The 13,543-nt window shown below is 63.8% G+C and overlaps 2 protein-coding genes across 4 annotated transcripts in view; both read right to left on the bottom strand.

Annotated features, from left to right (window-relative positions):
* Nucleotides 1-6,497, bottom strand: part of RAB44 (RAB44, member RAS oncogene family) — a 14,165-nt gene extending 7,668 nt beyond the window's left edge. The window contains exons 1-12 of one of the 3 annotated variants that reach the window (XM_026056571.1): nt 6,418-6,497; nt 5,647-5,938; nt 5,509-5,610; nt 5,321-5,435; nt 5,052-5,223; nt 4,640-4,783; nt 4,212-4,302; nt 3,753-3,848; nt 3,065-3,240; nt 2,649-2,697; nt 2,298-2,395; nt 220-1,478 (exon numbers count right to left, since the gene is read on the bottom strand). In XM_026056571.1, the coding sequence (XP_025912356.1) occupies nt 220-1,478; nt 2,298-2,395; nt 2,649-2,697; nt 3,065-3,240; nt 3,753-3,848; nt 4,212-4,302; nt 4,640-4,783; nt 5,052-5,223; nt 5,321-5,435; nt 5,509-5,610; nt 5,647-5,745 (2,401 nt within the window). In that variant the 5' untranslated portion in view covers nt 5,746-5,938; nt 6,418-6,497. Of the gene's footprint in view, nt 1-219; nt 1,479-2,297; nt 2,396-2,648; nt 2,698-3,064; nt 3,241-3,752; nt 3,849-4,211; nt 4,303-4,639; nt 4,784-5,051; nt 5,224-5,320; nt 5,436-5,508; nt 5,939-6,417 lie in introns of all 3 variants that reach the window. The other 2 variants (XM_026056570.1, XM_026056572.1) reach the window with 2 other exon arrangements.
* Nucleotides 6,498-8,365: 1,868 nt separating this feature from the next.
* On the bottom strand, nt 8,366-13,505 carry CDKN1A (cyclin dependent kinase inhibitor 1A). The gene is made up of 3 exons (XM_026056657.1): nt 13,441-13,505; nt 10,595-10,999; nt 8,366-10,054 (listed from the first exon to the last, which is right to left on the bottom strand). The coding sequence occupies exons 2-3, from the start codon at nt 10,989-10,991 to the stop codon at nt 10,005-10,007; spliced, it is 447 nt and encodes a 148-aa protein (XP_025912442.1). The 5' UTR covers nt 10,992-10,999; nt 13,441-13,505; the 3' UTR covers nt 8,366-10,004.
* Between the last annotated feature and the right edge of the window lie 38 nt (nt 13,506-13,543).

Here is a 13,543-nt window from a genome sequence, read left to right as displayed (position 1 = left end):
GGCCCTCCAGTCCCCCTGCGCTGTTGGCCTCCTCCACTGGTTGCACATCTGCCCCAGCTCCCTCCTCCTGCATCACGTCGAGCGGCTCAGCCTCAGGGGGCTGCAGAGCCGGACCCGTGCTCCCTCCCTGCGCCACGTYTAGCTGCTCAGCTTCATCCCCAGGCTGCAGCCCGGCATCACCTCTCCCTCCTGGCGCTGCATCGCCCGCCGCAGACTCACCCCCAGGCTGCAGCTCTGCCTCCGCGCTCCGGGCTACCTCTCCTTCCGCAGCCTCGGCTGGGGGCTGCATCGCTGCGTCGCTGCTCTCCCCTTGCTTCACCTCTTGCACCTGAGCTTGGGCGAGAGGCCTGCCTGCGTCTAAGACGTGTCCCTGTGTTGCTCCCGGCGTCCGAGCCTCGGAGGGCCACGCAGCACCCTCGGCGGGTGCTAACTGCGGGGTCTGGGACACATCCAGCCCGTCTGCATCTCCGCTCCCTGCCTGCCCGGCTTCCACRGCTCGTCCCGCAGCCGGCGGCTGCAAACCTGCACCCGCGCTTTCTCCCGGCACTACTCCTGCTCTCCCGGCCTCTCCCAGGGACTGCACCTCCAGATCGAGGTGCTCTCCCAGCTCTAGTTCGAGTTTCTCGGAGCGCCACACACACGAGTCAGCCCCATCCCCTAGCTCCGCACCTTYGCTCGCAGGCTGCACGCGCTCTCCCTGCGCCGCGTCTCCTGCTGGGGCTGCAACCTCTGCGGTGAAACGTCCTCCCAGGGCTAGCTCTAGCTCCTGTGGCTCGACTGGCCCCGGATCTGCCTCCGAATTTTCTCCCTGGGTTAAGGCTGCTTTCTCAGCGTCTCCTGGGGGCTGCGCGGCTTCCCGACCTGTTTTTTCCTGCGTTAATCCTGCTTCCTCTACCTCCGCCTGCGCTCCTGCCTCCGCGCTTTCTCCCTGTGCTCCTTGCAAACCCTCAGCCTCCTCCAGCATCTGCTCCGCCGTAGCAGTGCTCTGTCCCTGCACGAAAAATATCCTCCGAGGGTCCTCCAGGCCCTGCCCTGCTCTCCCGGGATTCTCGCCCTGYTCTCCACCCCGCTCCTGAGCCGTGTGGTGCCCGGCGCTCTCAGACGCACCGGCCAGTGTCACGTCACGAGCACCGAGTGCGGCTTGGGCTGGTCCCTCTTGCAGAAGGTCTCCTTGCAACGGCTCTCGACCGTGGAGGCCGGCGAGGGTCTCCCGCGGGGCCCCGGGGGCTGCACTGTGCGTGGTAGCGTCCTCCCGCGGGCGAAGGGGAACGTCTCCCGCTGGCACGGGGTCACCTGGGCCTTGCGACTTCTGCTCTTTGCTCAGAGCCGCTATTGCATCATTCATTTCCCTTAGCAAAGAGCTTTGGTCAGAAAACCGTTCCTCTTTCAGAAATTCTGGGAAGGGATCCTCTTCTATAGAGATCACTCTGGGCAGCGGTCCCGAAATGGTTATTTCTGCCGGCACCTTTTCCCAAACTCTGGAAATAGCAGAGCACAGGGTATAACCACAGCCACCCCGCAGCTCCCCAGCCCATGCCAGGACATCCTGAGCTGCGATCCCTCCCCAGGTCTGTCCTCCACAAACCCATCCGATCCCTTTGCAAGCCCACTTGTATTTATCCTCTATATGCACTAGAAGTTCATACAGGCAGCGACCGGGGATGGAGGAAATAGGAGCACGCTCGATGTGCTGAATAAACTTGGCAAGCTGTGCTCGAGCTGCCGCATAAGCGGGCGGCAGAGCTGGCGCCTTCACGCAGCGCGAGACGCGAGCGTGTTTCCTCCCGGGCTCTGCTATCTGCATTAGGGAGATGGAAAGACCAAGCTCGCTCTGGCAGGAGATGAGCACCCGATCCAAGGGGAGCGGATGCTGTGGAGGTGATCTAAGCGCTGAGACGAGAGACGGGTGGGTGGGAGAGGAGGCAGCGATAGCAGAGGTAAATGCAGTGATTTGCCTGGAGGTGCTGGTGGGGATTTGGGTGCTCAGCATCAGCTCCCAGGCCTCTAGGGCACGAGCTGAAGGAGCAGCTATTGCCCAGCGACGGTGGTACCTATTACCCTCCGTGGGGCTTCCCTAGGAAAAGACGCTGCTCCGAATATCAAGCCTGTTGGAGAAGGATGACCTCCCTAGGCTGCCTGGCGCTGGATAAAACCCATCCGGGGACCAGCCGCCCTGCAGCATCCCCGGGCTTTGCACCACATCAGAGCCCCAAAGCCGCCGCGGCAAAGCCAGAAGGTGAACGTGGCTTCTTGGCCCCCTCCGTCTAAGCACGACCGGCGCCCTGAGGCCCCCTTACACGTGGTGGCCGCTCTTCGGTGGCTGCTCGCCACTCTGGGATCCGAAGCTGATCTGCATCTCGGAGCGGTACTTCTCGCTCTTCTCCGGACTCGTCTGCTGTGCGAGAAAAAAGGGACGGTGGAGAGAGCGTATCGACACGCGGCGCTGCTTGCCTTTCCCCCAGGCGTCGAAGCAGCTATCCAGACCTATCGGCACGAACTTTTGGGGGTGCCAGCCCCGATACGCTGCTCCCCGCTCCCTTCTCGAGCCCCTCCGCGGGCCCCGCTCCCTCGGGCTGCCAGCAGTCCCTGCCCGACCAGCGCGCTGACGCGTGCGCACGCGTCCCCCCCTCGCTGCCCCGCTCAAGTACCTGCGGGGACGGCGGTGTCTCGCCGGGCAGCTCCGCCGCGGGTCCGTCCCTGCAAAGACGCGGCGCAGGGGTAAAAAAAGAGCAACGGGGCCACAGGACGCCCCCCCCCCCGCTGCCTCCGTCCCGGCGCCGGGGTCACCCCGCCCCGAGATCGCTCTGCTTCCCGCAGCGAAGGAAGGGCTGAGACCCGACAAACTCGTTTCTCGCCCGCTGCAGCCGCCAGGAGGAAAAAGAGCAAAAGGGCCACAGGACGCCCCCCCCCCCCGCTGCCTCCGTCCCGGCGCCGGGGTCACCCCGCCCCGAGATCGCTCTGCTTCCCGCAGCGAAGGAAGGGCTGAGACCTGACAAACTCGTTTCTCGCCGGCTGCAGCTGCCAGGAGGAAAGGGAGGGTGCCGACGACCCCTCGGCTCCTCACCCGGCTCCGGGCGCCGCGGCGGCCCTGGCGTCCCGCAGGCGGCCCTGGGTCTCRCGGAGCTGCAGGTGGATGCGCTGCAGCCGCTCCTCCAGCTCCCGGTTGCTCYGCTCCAGCCGCCGGTTCTCGGTGCTGGTGGCCTCCCGGGTGCTGCGCAGGCTGCGGCACCGCGTCTCCAGCTGCGGCAGGGGAGGGGAGCATTGCGCGGGCCCCGCGAGCCGGCGGCCGGCTCCGGGGAGACACCGTGCCGAAACCCATCGCCTCGACCCCTCCAGCCCTGGGGCGGCGTTTCCCGCGGGGCGGGGATGGGACGTGTGCGCGCACCTCTCCGCCGGACAAACCAGGCCTTTCCGCAMCTGCAAGGGCCTGAGCCCTGCTAGGGACTCGTGCCGATATAAAACRCCCCCGTTCCAAGCCCTTTCCCCTCCTGCGAGGCTTTGCCAGCGCAGCGGAAAGGCAGGTTTCGCCAGCAGTTTGCCCCGAAGACTTCCGCAGCCTCCGCGGAGGATGATCCCGGCGGGACGAGCGCCCCACGCCGCGCACGTCCGTCCGTCCCGTTCGGCAACCGGCGCAGGCGGCGCCCGCTGCCCGGGCTTGTCCGCCGCGCTCGAGTCGTGCCAAAGCTCACGGGGCCGCGGCGGCCGTTGTCCCGGCTCCGCCGCCCGCGAGGTCCCCGCGGCGGCCGGCTCACCTCCGTCTGCGCCGAGACCAGGCGCTGCACTTCGCTCTCCCGGGCGTCCAGCGCTCGCCACAGCTCCGTGCTGTGCTGGTGGCTCCGGGCCTCGCTCTGCGGTCACAGCCAAGCCGTTAACGCCAGGAGCCGCAAACCGGGGGCGAGGGAAGGGGGGGAAGATCTCCCAGAGTGGGGACAAGTTCAGAGCAGGCGAGATGGAGATGCATCAGGATGATCTATACAGCTTTGGTCCTCTTAGAGGTGGGAASATGTTCGGTGGCCTCCTGGAGCCGCCCCAGCTCAGCACTTGGGTGACATTTGGGAAACTGAGAGCCTGCAGCAGTGACGGACCTAGCTACGGGTCCCTGGGACAGGGAGGGAGCAGGGGGCCTTGGAGATGCTGGGTTTTGGGTGACCCTGTGGGTGCAGCGTTGTCCCAGGGGGAGAGGAGCAGCTGGGGAAGGGTTGGTGACCCACCTCCTGCTCCAGCTGCTGCATCTCCTGGCGCATCTGCTGCTCCAGGGCCTCGCAGAGCTGCTGCACCTCCCTGTTGTGCTCAGCCACGCGCCTGCCGGGGGACAGCGGAGTGATGGGGGTCAGTCCCCGTCACGGCGGGCACGGGAACCGGCCCGCGGCACCCACGGGAGCTGCCGCTGCGGCCGGAGGGCATTCGCCCAGCGAGGATGTGTCCGTCCGGCCTGAATCCGGCACTCCCGCTGTCCCGTGCGTGACTGTAGAGGGAGCCCAACCCCAAACAGCAGCACCAGATGAAACCTCCAGCCCCTGACGGCGATGCTAAAAGCAGCCGGATTCCTCCCTCGTTGGATTCATTTCTGCGGTTAGGGTGAGCGGAGGGCCGTGGCCCATCCTTCCTGTCCCCATCCCTCTCCGCAGCCCTGGCTCACTTGTTCAGGATGACTTCCAAGGCCTCCTTCTCGCTCTTGGCTTCTTGGATGCGGCGCCTCATCTTGGCCAAAAAGTCCTCCAGGTTGCCCAGCAGCTGGGGCTCGTCCTGCCGCAGCTTCACCCAGAGCTGCCAGATCTCCTGGCTGCAAAGGGAGAGGCGTTTCGGGGTGAGTGCCCACCGGATCCCCCCGGTGGGAGCATCCCCCCGGACCTGAGCCGGGTGTGGGGTCCCGGTTGGATCAGCCCATGCCATTGGGGTCTGGGTCCTGCAGGACCCTGCTCCTGTGCTTGGGGCAAAAGTGGCTCCAAGCCATTTCCGGGCTTGTTGCCCAAATAGGGACCCGATTTGGCGAGGCTCCTGCCCTCCCCCAGCTGTCGCCCCATCCCGCCGGACACCCGCGGGCTCTTTACTCTGCAAAGCTGTTGTCCGTGCCCAGCTGGTCCACGAARGCGGCGAAGCGCTTCCGCTCCTCGCTGTCCGCCTCCTCCAACGAGGGGCCGCCGGGGGCCAAGCGGTCCCTGCGGGAGGCCGTTTTCCGCCTGCGGTGGTCGCGGGTGGCCCGCTGCGAGCTCAGGAACTGCCCTGCCGCGGGACGGCCGAAACCTGTCAGCGCCGGGAGCCCGCGGCTCCGACGCTTCCCGGCCCGGCCGCGGCTCCAGGGCCGGACGGCGGCACTTACGGAGCCCGGCGGTGAGCTCCTCGGTGGTTAAGCGCCCGTTGCCGTCGGYGTCCAGCCCGTCGAAGACGAGCTCCAGCTCCTCGCCGCTGCACGGGAAATCCTCCATCTGCAATTCCTAAGGGCGAGGGGGGTTAGGGGCCGGCGGCCACCGCGGGCGGCCCCACGCCGGGAGCATCCCGGCTGCCTACCTGCAAGTCGGCGCGGGTGACGAACCCCTTCTGCTCCCGGTCGCACGCCCGGAAGAAGTCCTGCACCTTCTGCGCCACGTCGGCCGCCCACGGCGATTCCTCCTCGGGGCCGGGGACTGATGACGATGCCGCCGCCACCGCGGTGGCATCGTCGCCGCCGCCGGATGCCTCGCGCAGCTGCTTGCGCCGGCTGGAGCCCAGCCGCCGGCCCTTGGCGCCCGCCCGGCGCTCGGCCATGGCTCGCCCTGCCGCGGAGGGGGGCGGAAAAAGCGGTGGGTCGCCCGCCGCCGCCCCGGGGCTCGGCGAGATTTGGCGATGATGCCCTGCTTTCGCGGTGCTTCCCGGCCGGAGAAACGCCGGGGCTTCCTCCCTGCTGCCGGTCCCCGCGGGGGTGAGGAAGCGCCGGTGTCTTTAACGCGTTCAGCCTTTCCTTTTGCACCAGCGGTTCGGCCGGGGGGTGCACAGGAAATGCGTGAACATGCCAAAAAAAAAAAGGAAAAGAAAAGAAAATCCCTTTCCCCTCTGCCTCGAAGCACGACACCCACGAGACAGCGCCGAGTCGCCCAGCATCCGGCAGACCCCAAAGCCGGCAGTGAAAATCGGGTGCCTTTTCTYGGCAGGGGAGCCGGGATTAGAACCGGCGACCCCAGTACCTGCCCTGGCCAAGCACCCGGCCGCAGGACCACGGCAGCGCAGTGGGGGTCCCCGCTGCCTCTCCCAGCCCCCCAAAAACGGCACCCGCCGCCGCGAGAGAGCCCCCAGCTCACTGCCGCTGAGCGAAACGCCTTTTTCCCCCTTATTTCTCTTTTTTTTAGGTGCTACCTGAACTATCCCCGGACGTGAAAGATTCGGCCCACCCGCACGGCTCGGCGGCCTCGAGCGCTGCAGAGCACCAAAGCCGTCGCTTACCTTCCCCGAGCGCCCCGGGGGGGAACCTCAGTTTCGGGGCCGGGCGCGCGGCGCGGCTCGCYGGCAGGTCGGGCGCGCGCGGAGGGCGATGCTGCCGCGCGCCGACATCTCCTCTCCYGCTCGCTCTCTCTTACCCAAGGCAGCTTTCCGCTTTCGGGTTACGCTCAACCGCCTGCGCTTCCTGTTTGCCGCTCGGCGACCCGAGGCCGCTCCGAGAGCGGCTGCTCCGGGTGGCTAATGCAAGGTGATAGCAGAGAAGGAGCAAAGCTGCAAAATCCCCCTTAGGCCCAGGACTGGGAGAAATCCCCCTTCCGCATCCCTTGCGCTGAAGTTTCCGATGCACCTTGCCCGAATTGCTAAACTGGTTTAAGCCCGGTGCAAACACAGCCGGCTGGGCTGCCCACTGACTTCCACTATTCCCGTTTGCAATGGGATGGGGAAACAGGTTTGGTTTTGCTCTGTTTTTTCTAACCGCAAAGTGGGAAGAGATCCCAAGCAAACGCTTAAAGGATAGCAAGGGCAAYGCCAAAACATTATCTTTAGGTCACAACTAGCATTAACGGCCGCCAGCACCGCAGAGCACAGCGTAGACGGGAGCCAAGGCTGTGCAACCACTTGGATACGACTTTCCAGACCCTGGGTGCTGCCGTCACTCGCAGGCCGGGGAAAACCTTCGTGGCACCGAGCCATGCTCAGCCCCGGCTGACCACCCCAGAGCCGCGGCGTTTTATGGGCTCTGCTCTTGTGGAAGCTGCCGTGTTGGGCTGAGCCCCTGGAGCTGGCTCAGATCCATGCGAAAAGGCAGGAGCCGCCCAGGAACCGGCTGCACAGGTTCCCTGCCCCGGTGCACCTGCAGACCCAGCCGGCCCAGCCCTGCTCATTAGCACTTTAACCTTAATGAAGCAGCAGCTGACTCAGGTGCAATTGCTCCGTTTGCAGGCCAGGTTCAGGGCTCACCTGTTTCAGGCACCACGGCTCCTCCCCAAGCAAAGCTGGCACCTGTTAGGCTGGACTGAAATCCCGCTCCGATCCCCCACAGCCAAATAGCCCCCCCAGGGAAGGACCTGCCCCATGTCAGGGAGAGCCCAGAGCAAACCCTCACCTGTCCCTCAGGGCTGGGGTCTCTCTTGGGAGCCTGGAAAGCAAATCCAGGCACCARACTCCCTTTCCCCATGGAGGACCAGAGCTGCACAAGCCAGGRTGAGGGGAGTATCCATCTCCTGCTTTAACTTCCTCAGTCCCTGCTCCTGGCAAACCCCAGGGGAGCAGCCGGCAGCAGCCAAGGGGGGAGGAAGGACTGCCAGAAGAGGAGGGATTGAACAGGCTAAATCCGTAGGACTCGACTCAGCAGCAGCTAAAAGCCTGCCCGAGAGCGCTCTGCAAGTATTCCAAGGCACACCAGCACACGTGCAGGAGGAACCACCCCTGCGGGTGGCTGAAGCCAGTGTTGCAGCAGAGCACCCCACCRCAAGACCCTGCGCTGGCGGTGGTGGGGTCTGCGAGCTGCTGGGGCCACGATGGCCACCCCCTACCCAGCATCTCCACCCTGCACCCAGCTGAGCAAGGTGGCATCTGCCTCCGAGTCAGCAGGGGTTAACACAGGTTGCAGTGGGGCTCTGCCCCTCTCAGCTCTTGCACAGCTCCCAGGCCTGCTGCTTCGACACTGCAGGCTGCAAAGCACTTACCCAAGGCAGTTACAGCCTCCTCCCCAGCTGCCTAAGTGGAAATTAGTCTGGTTTCTGCCTCCAGCTGCTCCACCTGCTCCCAGTAACCCCAGGACAGCAGGCAGAGATCCCAGCACAAGGTTCCACCCACCAGAAACCCCTGCCCAGCAGGGCAATCAGCTCTGCACCCCCAAAGGGACCCCCAGCCAGGCCCTCTCCCTCCTCCCAGCAAGGACTGCAACACGCAGCACGCAAGGTTACTGCCATTAACCCAGTGACACAGATTCCCAGACACAAGTGTTTATTCAGAGCTACATTTACAGACAAACAGATATTTCTCCCACCCCCCCATCAGACTTAACAGCATCTTTATAAATAAACATTTAGTGCTGGCAGCTCGCCAGCTCTACTGACAGCAAAGTGCATCTCGGTGCAAGGCGGGAGGTCGACCCCATCCCTTTTCTGCCTGGGACCATCTTGCACCAGTTTCCAGAGTCCAAACCCAGCAGGGCAGGAGACGAACCCAAAGTGCTGAGATCTGACAGTGTCGAGTCGCTCACAAGCAGCTACCCACCACCAACGCAGGGCGAGCCAGCTGCGATGGAGCAGCCTCAGGCCAAGAGCTTAACAGAAGCTGCTCGTTTCCCAGCCGAGCCGAGGCCAGGTGAGGGTCCTCCTCTCCCCCCAGCTCCAAAGGAGGAAAAAAAAAAAACAGTCCAGGACAAAGCTACAATTTCTTCTTTCGGTGTCATCCCTGCTGGAGAGCAGGGCTCCCCTCTCCTAGACCAGTCCAACAGGGCCGGAGCAGGCAGCCAGCCTAGCGTCAGTATTTAACAAGGCAGGAACAGGAAGGCAAACGCACCGTTCAACAAGCCAACAACAGGGTGAGAAAGGGGTTTATCGGGGTCAGCGGGGAGATCAGGGGATCCCAAAGCTTCCCAGGCAGTGGTGGCCCCAGGCTTGACCAAAACGCTGCATGAGCTCAGCACCGGAGCTGTGCTCACAGGCAGCTCTGGGGTCCCTGCAGGTGAGGGACAGTGCAAGGGGGACCCATCCTTGCCCTAGGCAAGCCCAGGTCTGGTCACAGCTACAAGCAGCCTTTCTCCCCATTGCAGGAGGGGGTGAGAGCCAGGAGACCTTGGTGAGTCACAGGGACCTCCAGCAAGTTTGTCACTGCCCTCCAGCCCATCTAACATACACAATGCATCTGTGAGTCACCTGGAGGAAGGGCTGTCCAGGGACCAGGCATTTCCTTTCCTCAGAAGCACCGGGGAAAGGAGCAGCCCCCTTTGCGTCACTCCACTTCCAAGCATGGACAAGGTCTCACTGTCCCTGGGGCCATCCCATCCGATGCCCTGTGCCAGCAGCTGGGCTGTGCTCACAGCCTGGCTGCCCCAGGGCTTGGGCCACCAGGACCCATACACACAAGCCAACCCTACGATCAGGGACTTTCTCCTGGGGGTTTCCTGGAGCTGCTGCTCCATGAGCAACCTCCATGGCCAGCCTTCAGGCAGGGAGAGGACCACAGCTGGACAGTAGGATGGGGCAACGACAGTGCTTGGCCCCACCAGCACAGGGCAGAGGACCCAGGCTCTTTTCCACCTCCTCGGGTAGGCAAATGCCATAGTCTCAGCCTGCCAGGCCCATTTCAGTCCTTCTCCATCCCCTCTGAGGGGTTACAAGCCTCAACATGGGCTACTCCATAAACATTGCACACAAGTGAAGGTCCCTCAGGACCCCGGGCTACTCATAAATAGGGAACTACAGACTCTACATTGCTTCATACACACAGCTTACATAGTACAGGGCTGAGGAAAGCCATGGACACCCCCAGGGCATCTTAGTGTCAGCAGCTGTGAAGGATCCCCGATGACAGCACCCTCAGCAGAGAGGCACTTGCAAACGGAGCTGAGCACTGCAAGGTCACAGCTTGGGCTTGTCAGGGACGATTCTCCGCTTGGAGTTGTAGAAATCTAGAGGGCAGAAAGAGCAGGTTGGAAATTGCCTTCAGTTGGTCTGGGGCAGCAGGGCAGGAAGGAGGAGGCATTTCCAGGGCAACACCCCAAGCCCCAGCCAAGGTGATGCCCAAGTGGACTTTGTCTTGGAGGTACCCACCCAATCCATGAGCTAGTTTCTTCTCCCTGGAGTGTTTGGTCTCACTTGCACTTCCACCCCGGGCCCTGATCTTCAAGGAGTGGCTCAGGCCAGGAGAAGTGAAGGCAATGGACTACCAATCAGGTCATCTTGAGCTATAAGACCCCCAAGCCTGGCCAGAATCACCTGCCTCACCCCAGAGGGCCTGGTTTGCAGCCAGGCAGAGGGATCCCCCCCCCCACACACACACCTCTCCATGCCCAGAAGACAGCCAGGGATCTCTGAATCCAGGCACCCAAGACCCCTCCATCTCTCCCTGCCATGGGAGTCAGGGCACCAGCCATGGTGGTCATGACACCTTCTCAACACAGGGAGATGCAACCGATAGCACAGGGGGACACCAAGTCTCCAGCACTCACCCTTGACGGTAGTCTGCCTGCGTTTCAAGCGCTGCGGGGAACTGGCCGTGCAAGCCTCAGAGTCCTGCTGAGGCATCTCAGAGGAGGCCTGGCCAAGATGGTCCTTGGAGGGTACCTTGTGGGCCAAGGAGCAGCTCCGGCTCTCACTACTGTTGGCTTTGGACAGGCTGTGCAGCTGCTGGTCAACAAAGACTCTCTCCCACTCAAAGCGCCCTTCCAAGGGTGTATCTGTCTCAAAGTTGAAGTTCCAGCGGTCCTGGGCTTCTTCCAGCTGTTGCCTCAGCTGATTCTGGAAGTCATTTTGGAGCTGGTTGTGGTCCACAGGGCCAAAGAGGTTCCTGCACACCTTGCTGCTGCAGGGCATCTGCTGGCCAGCCCTGCTCTGTGACAGGGGCATCGTGGTGGCTGTGGAGAGGAAAGCAGCACTGGTTATGGGGGTGTCGTGCAAGCCGTGAGCAAGCAGGAGGACCAGCACATTTGCCACCAGAGCAAAACATGCAGTAGCCGCAGTGGCCAGGCTGGGCAAGGCTTGGCCCCGCAGCAAAGTGACTGCAGAGTGGAAACCTCCCTGCCTCCAGCTGCCAAACATGGCCTGGGACTTGGGCATTCAGCATTTCAGGGGTGTCTTGAGCAGAGGGAAAGACCTGAGCACAACTGAGGTCAGATCCAGCCTGGATGCAACTCAAATATGGGAAAGGGGCAAATATTGAGGTTCACCATTCCTCCTCCACCAGGTCCGGGGCTGCCAGAGCAGAGCTCCAGGCACCTTGACAGTGCCAGCAGCGCTCTCAGTGCGCTGGCTTGAGCCAAAACCCCACTGGCTTCCCACTTCAACACGGGCACGGGGCACGCTTGCACGTGGGCAAGTGAGGCAACAGGATGTTTTTCTGGCCATTTCTTAATCTTGAGAAGCCAGGCGTGGTGGCACGGAAGCACTTTGAGCAAGCAGCAAGAACATGCCACAAGCTCGGCCACTTTTGCTAACCACCCTTGTTATCTGCAAGAAGCTGTTGGGTAACCAGGGACAAGACCCTGTTCTTCCGCTCGATGCCAAGAGCCTTGACCTTCACGGTTAAGCAGCAAAGAGTCCTTTGGCCCAAGCAGTCCCTCACCCTCGCACATGCATGGGGTTAAATGATCCCTTATGCAGCCCACAGTTATGCCAGGAGCCTTTTATCGGAGCAAGGCAAACATAGCCCTGTCTGGGATTCGATGGTTTTCCAAGCTACGACTTGATCCTGTTTGGCTAGCCGTATTCATTAAATCTCGTTAACAGATTCACAGAAACAAACCCCATTCCCTGTGTGCATGACAGGGTGTCCTTGGTCTTTTCCTACTCGATCAGGGAGCTCCAAAACTGGGACCACCACAGGACCCCCCCCCCCCGACTCGCACCGCTTCCCCAAGGTTGGGGTATTCAACCCCGGTAGCTTCAGCTGGTGCCAACCTACCATGGAAAACTGCCCAAATCCAGTACTTCAGCCCCTTTTGAAGCAACCAGCATCACCTTCTCCACACACACCACCGTGGCGTGTCAGTAGACCCCTGGGGAGCCTCCAGCCCTGCACGCTTTCCCGAGGCCGCCCCAGACCCTCCGCTCGCGTTGATCCAGCCCAGCCTCGAAGCGGGCAGAGCACCCCCGAGTATAAATAGAAATTCAGCTTCCTATCTCGTGGCCGGCTCCCAGGGTGACCTCATTGCAAGGCAAGTCCCAGCATGTCCAGGCAAGCCGCGGCAGGTAGCAGCCAGGGGACGCGTTTCGACATCGAGCCCAGACACCCACCGGCCTCCGCGGCAGCCCCGGGAGCCCCCGATCCCAGCCGGGCCCCGCACCGTGCGGCGGCACCCTGACTCACAAGGGCAGAATCAGCGACGGAGTCACCAAATCCGGAAGGATGGGGCGGATGTAATCCCCCTCCCCTCCCTCCCATGGGGATGACTAGTTTGCCATCATCTCAAAAACCAGAGCTTCCAGCTGGAGAACCCCAAGACTGGGACAAACAGGCGATGCAGGTTCGCGGTTGCATTAAGAAAACCTCACCCAGGCAGGCCGGGAGATCAAGGCACCGTTTGGGGAGCCAAGAGACACCCCACGCCCCCCCCGGCAGCGCTGCTCACCGCAGGCACCTGTGTGACACCGGGACCTGCCCTTTTACCAGTTACACCAGTTTGTGGGAACCGCGGGGAACAGGAGAGGCCGGCAGCACCCGGGCGTGGGGCTGCGGGAGCTCGCTGCAGGTGCGCCACCCCCAGCCAGCCGCCCCCTCCCCTGCCAGGGGGCCACGGCGCAGAGGACGCCCCGCTCGTGACACTGGTGAGGCCTTGGGGGCTCTCCAAGGAAAAGGGCTGCTTTGGAGCCAGGCCACCTTAGCCCGGCGGAACACGCACGTCTCCGGATAACACCCTGCAACGGGAAACCTCCCGTTTTCCACCCCGCCGCTAACACCGACGGGGCGGGCAGCCGGGAGCGACGCTCCACGCCGGGGCAGCGCCGGAGGGAGGGAGGGAGGGGGGAGCCGCGGCCCCGCAGTGCGCCCCGCTGCCCGCCGGGGGGCGAGCGCAGCCCGGCCACGGCGCCCCGGGGACGGGGACAGCGGGGAGCCCCGGGGGCGACAAGCCCCGGCCGCCCCCCCCCCCCCCACACGAGCGGCCCTGAGTCACCAGCGCGGCCGCCCCGTCCAGCCCGGGACCACCGGCGCGGAGCCGCCGCCGTCGCCCTCCCCGTCCCGCTGCCGGTGCTTTCGCTCCCCCCCCCCGGCTGCCGAGCACCGGCCCCCCCGGTAGCACCGGCGCGGGGCGAGCGGGACCCCCTCGGGGGCGAGGCGGCCGCGCCCCGCCGCACTCACCGTCCCGTCGCGCCCCGCCGCGTCGCGTCTGCCGGCAGCCGGTGCCCGGCGCGTCTCGCCCCGCTTTATACCGGGCCGGGGCGGGGCCTCGCCGCTCGCTCAC

This window comes from Apteryx rowi, unplaced genomic scaffold (genome assembly GCF_003343035.1).
Source record: "Apteryx rowi isolate R43461 unplaced genomic scaffold, aptRow1 scaffold_132, whole genome shotgun sequence".
NCBI lineage: Eukaryota > Metazoa > Chordata > Aves > Apterygiformes > Apterygidae > Apteryx > Apteryx rowi.
The sequence above is the reverse complement of the archived record's forward strand: the minus strand, read 5'-3'. Positions and strand labels throughout refer to the sequence as shown.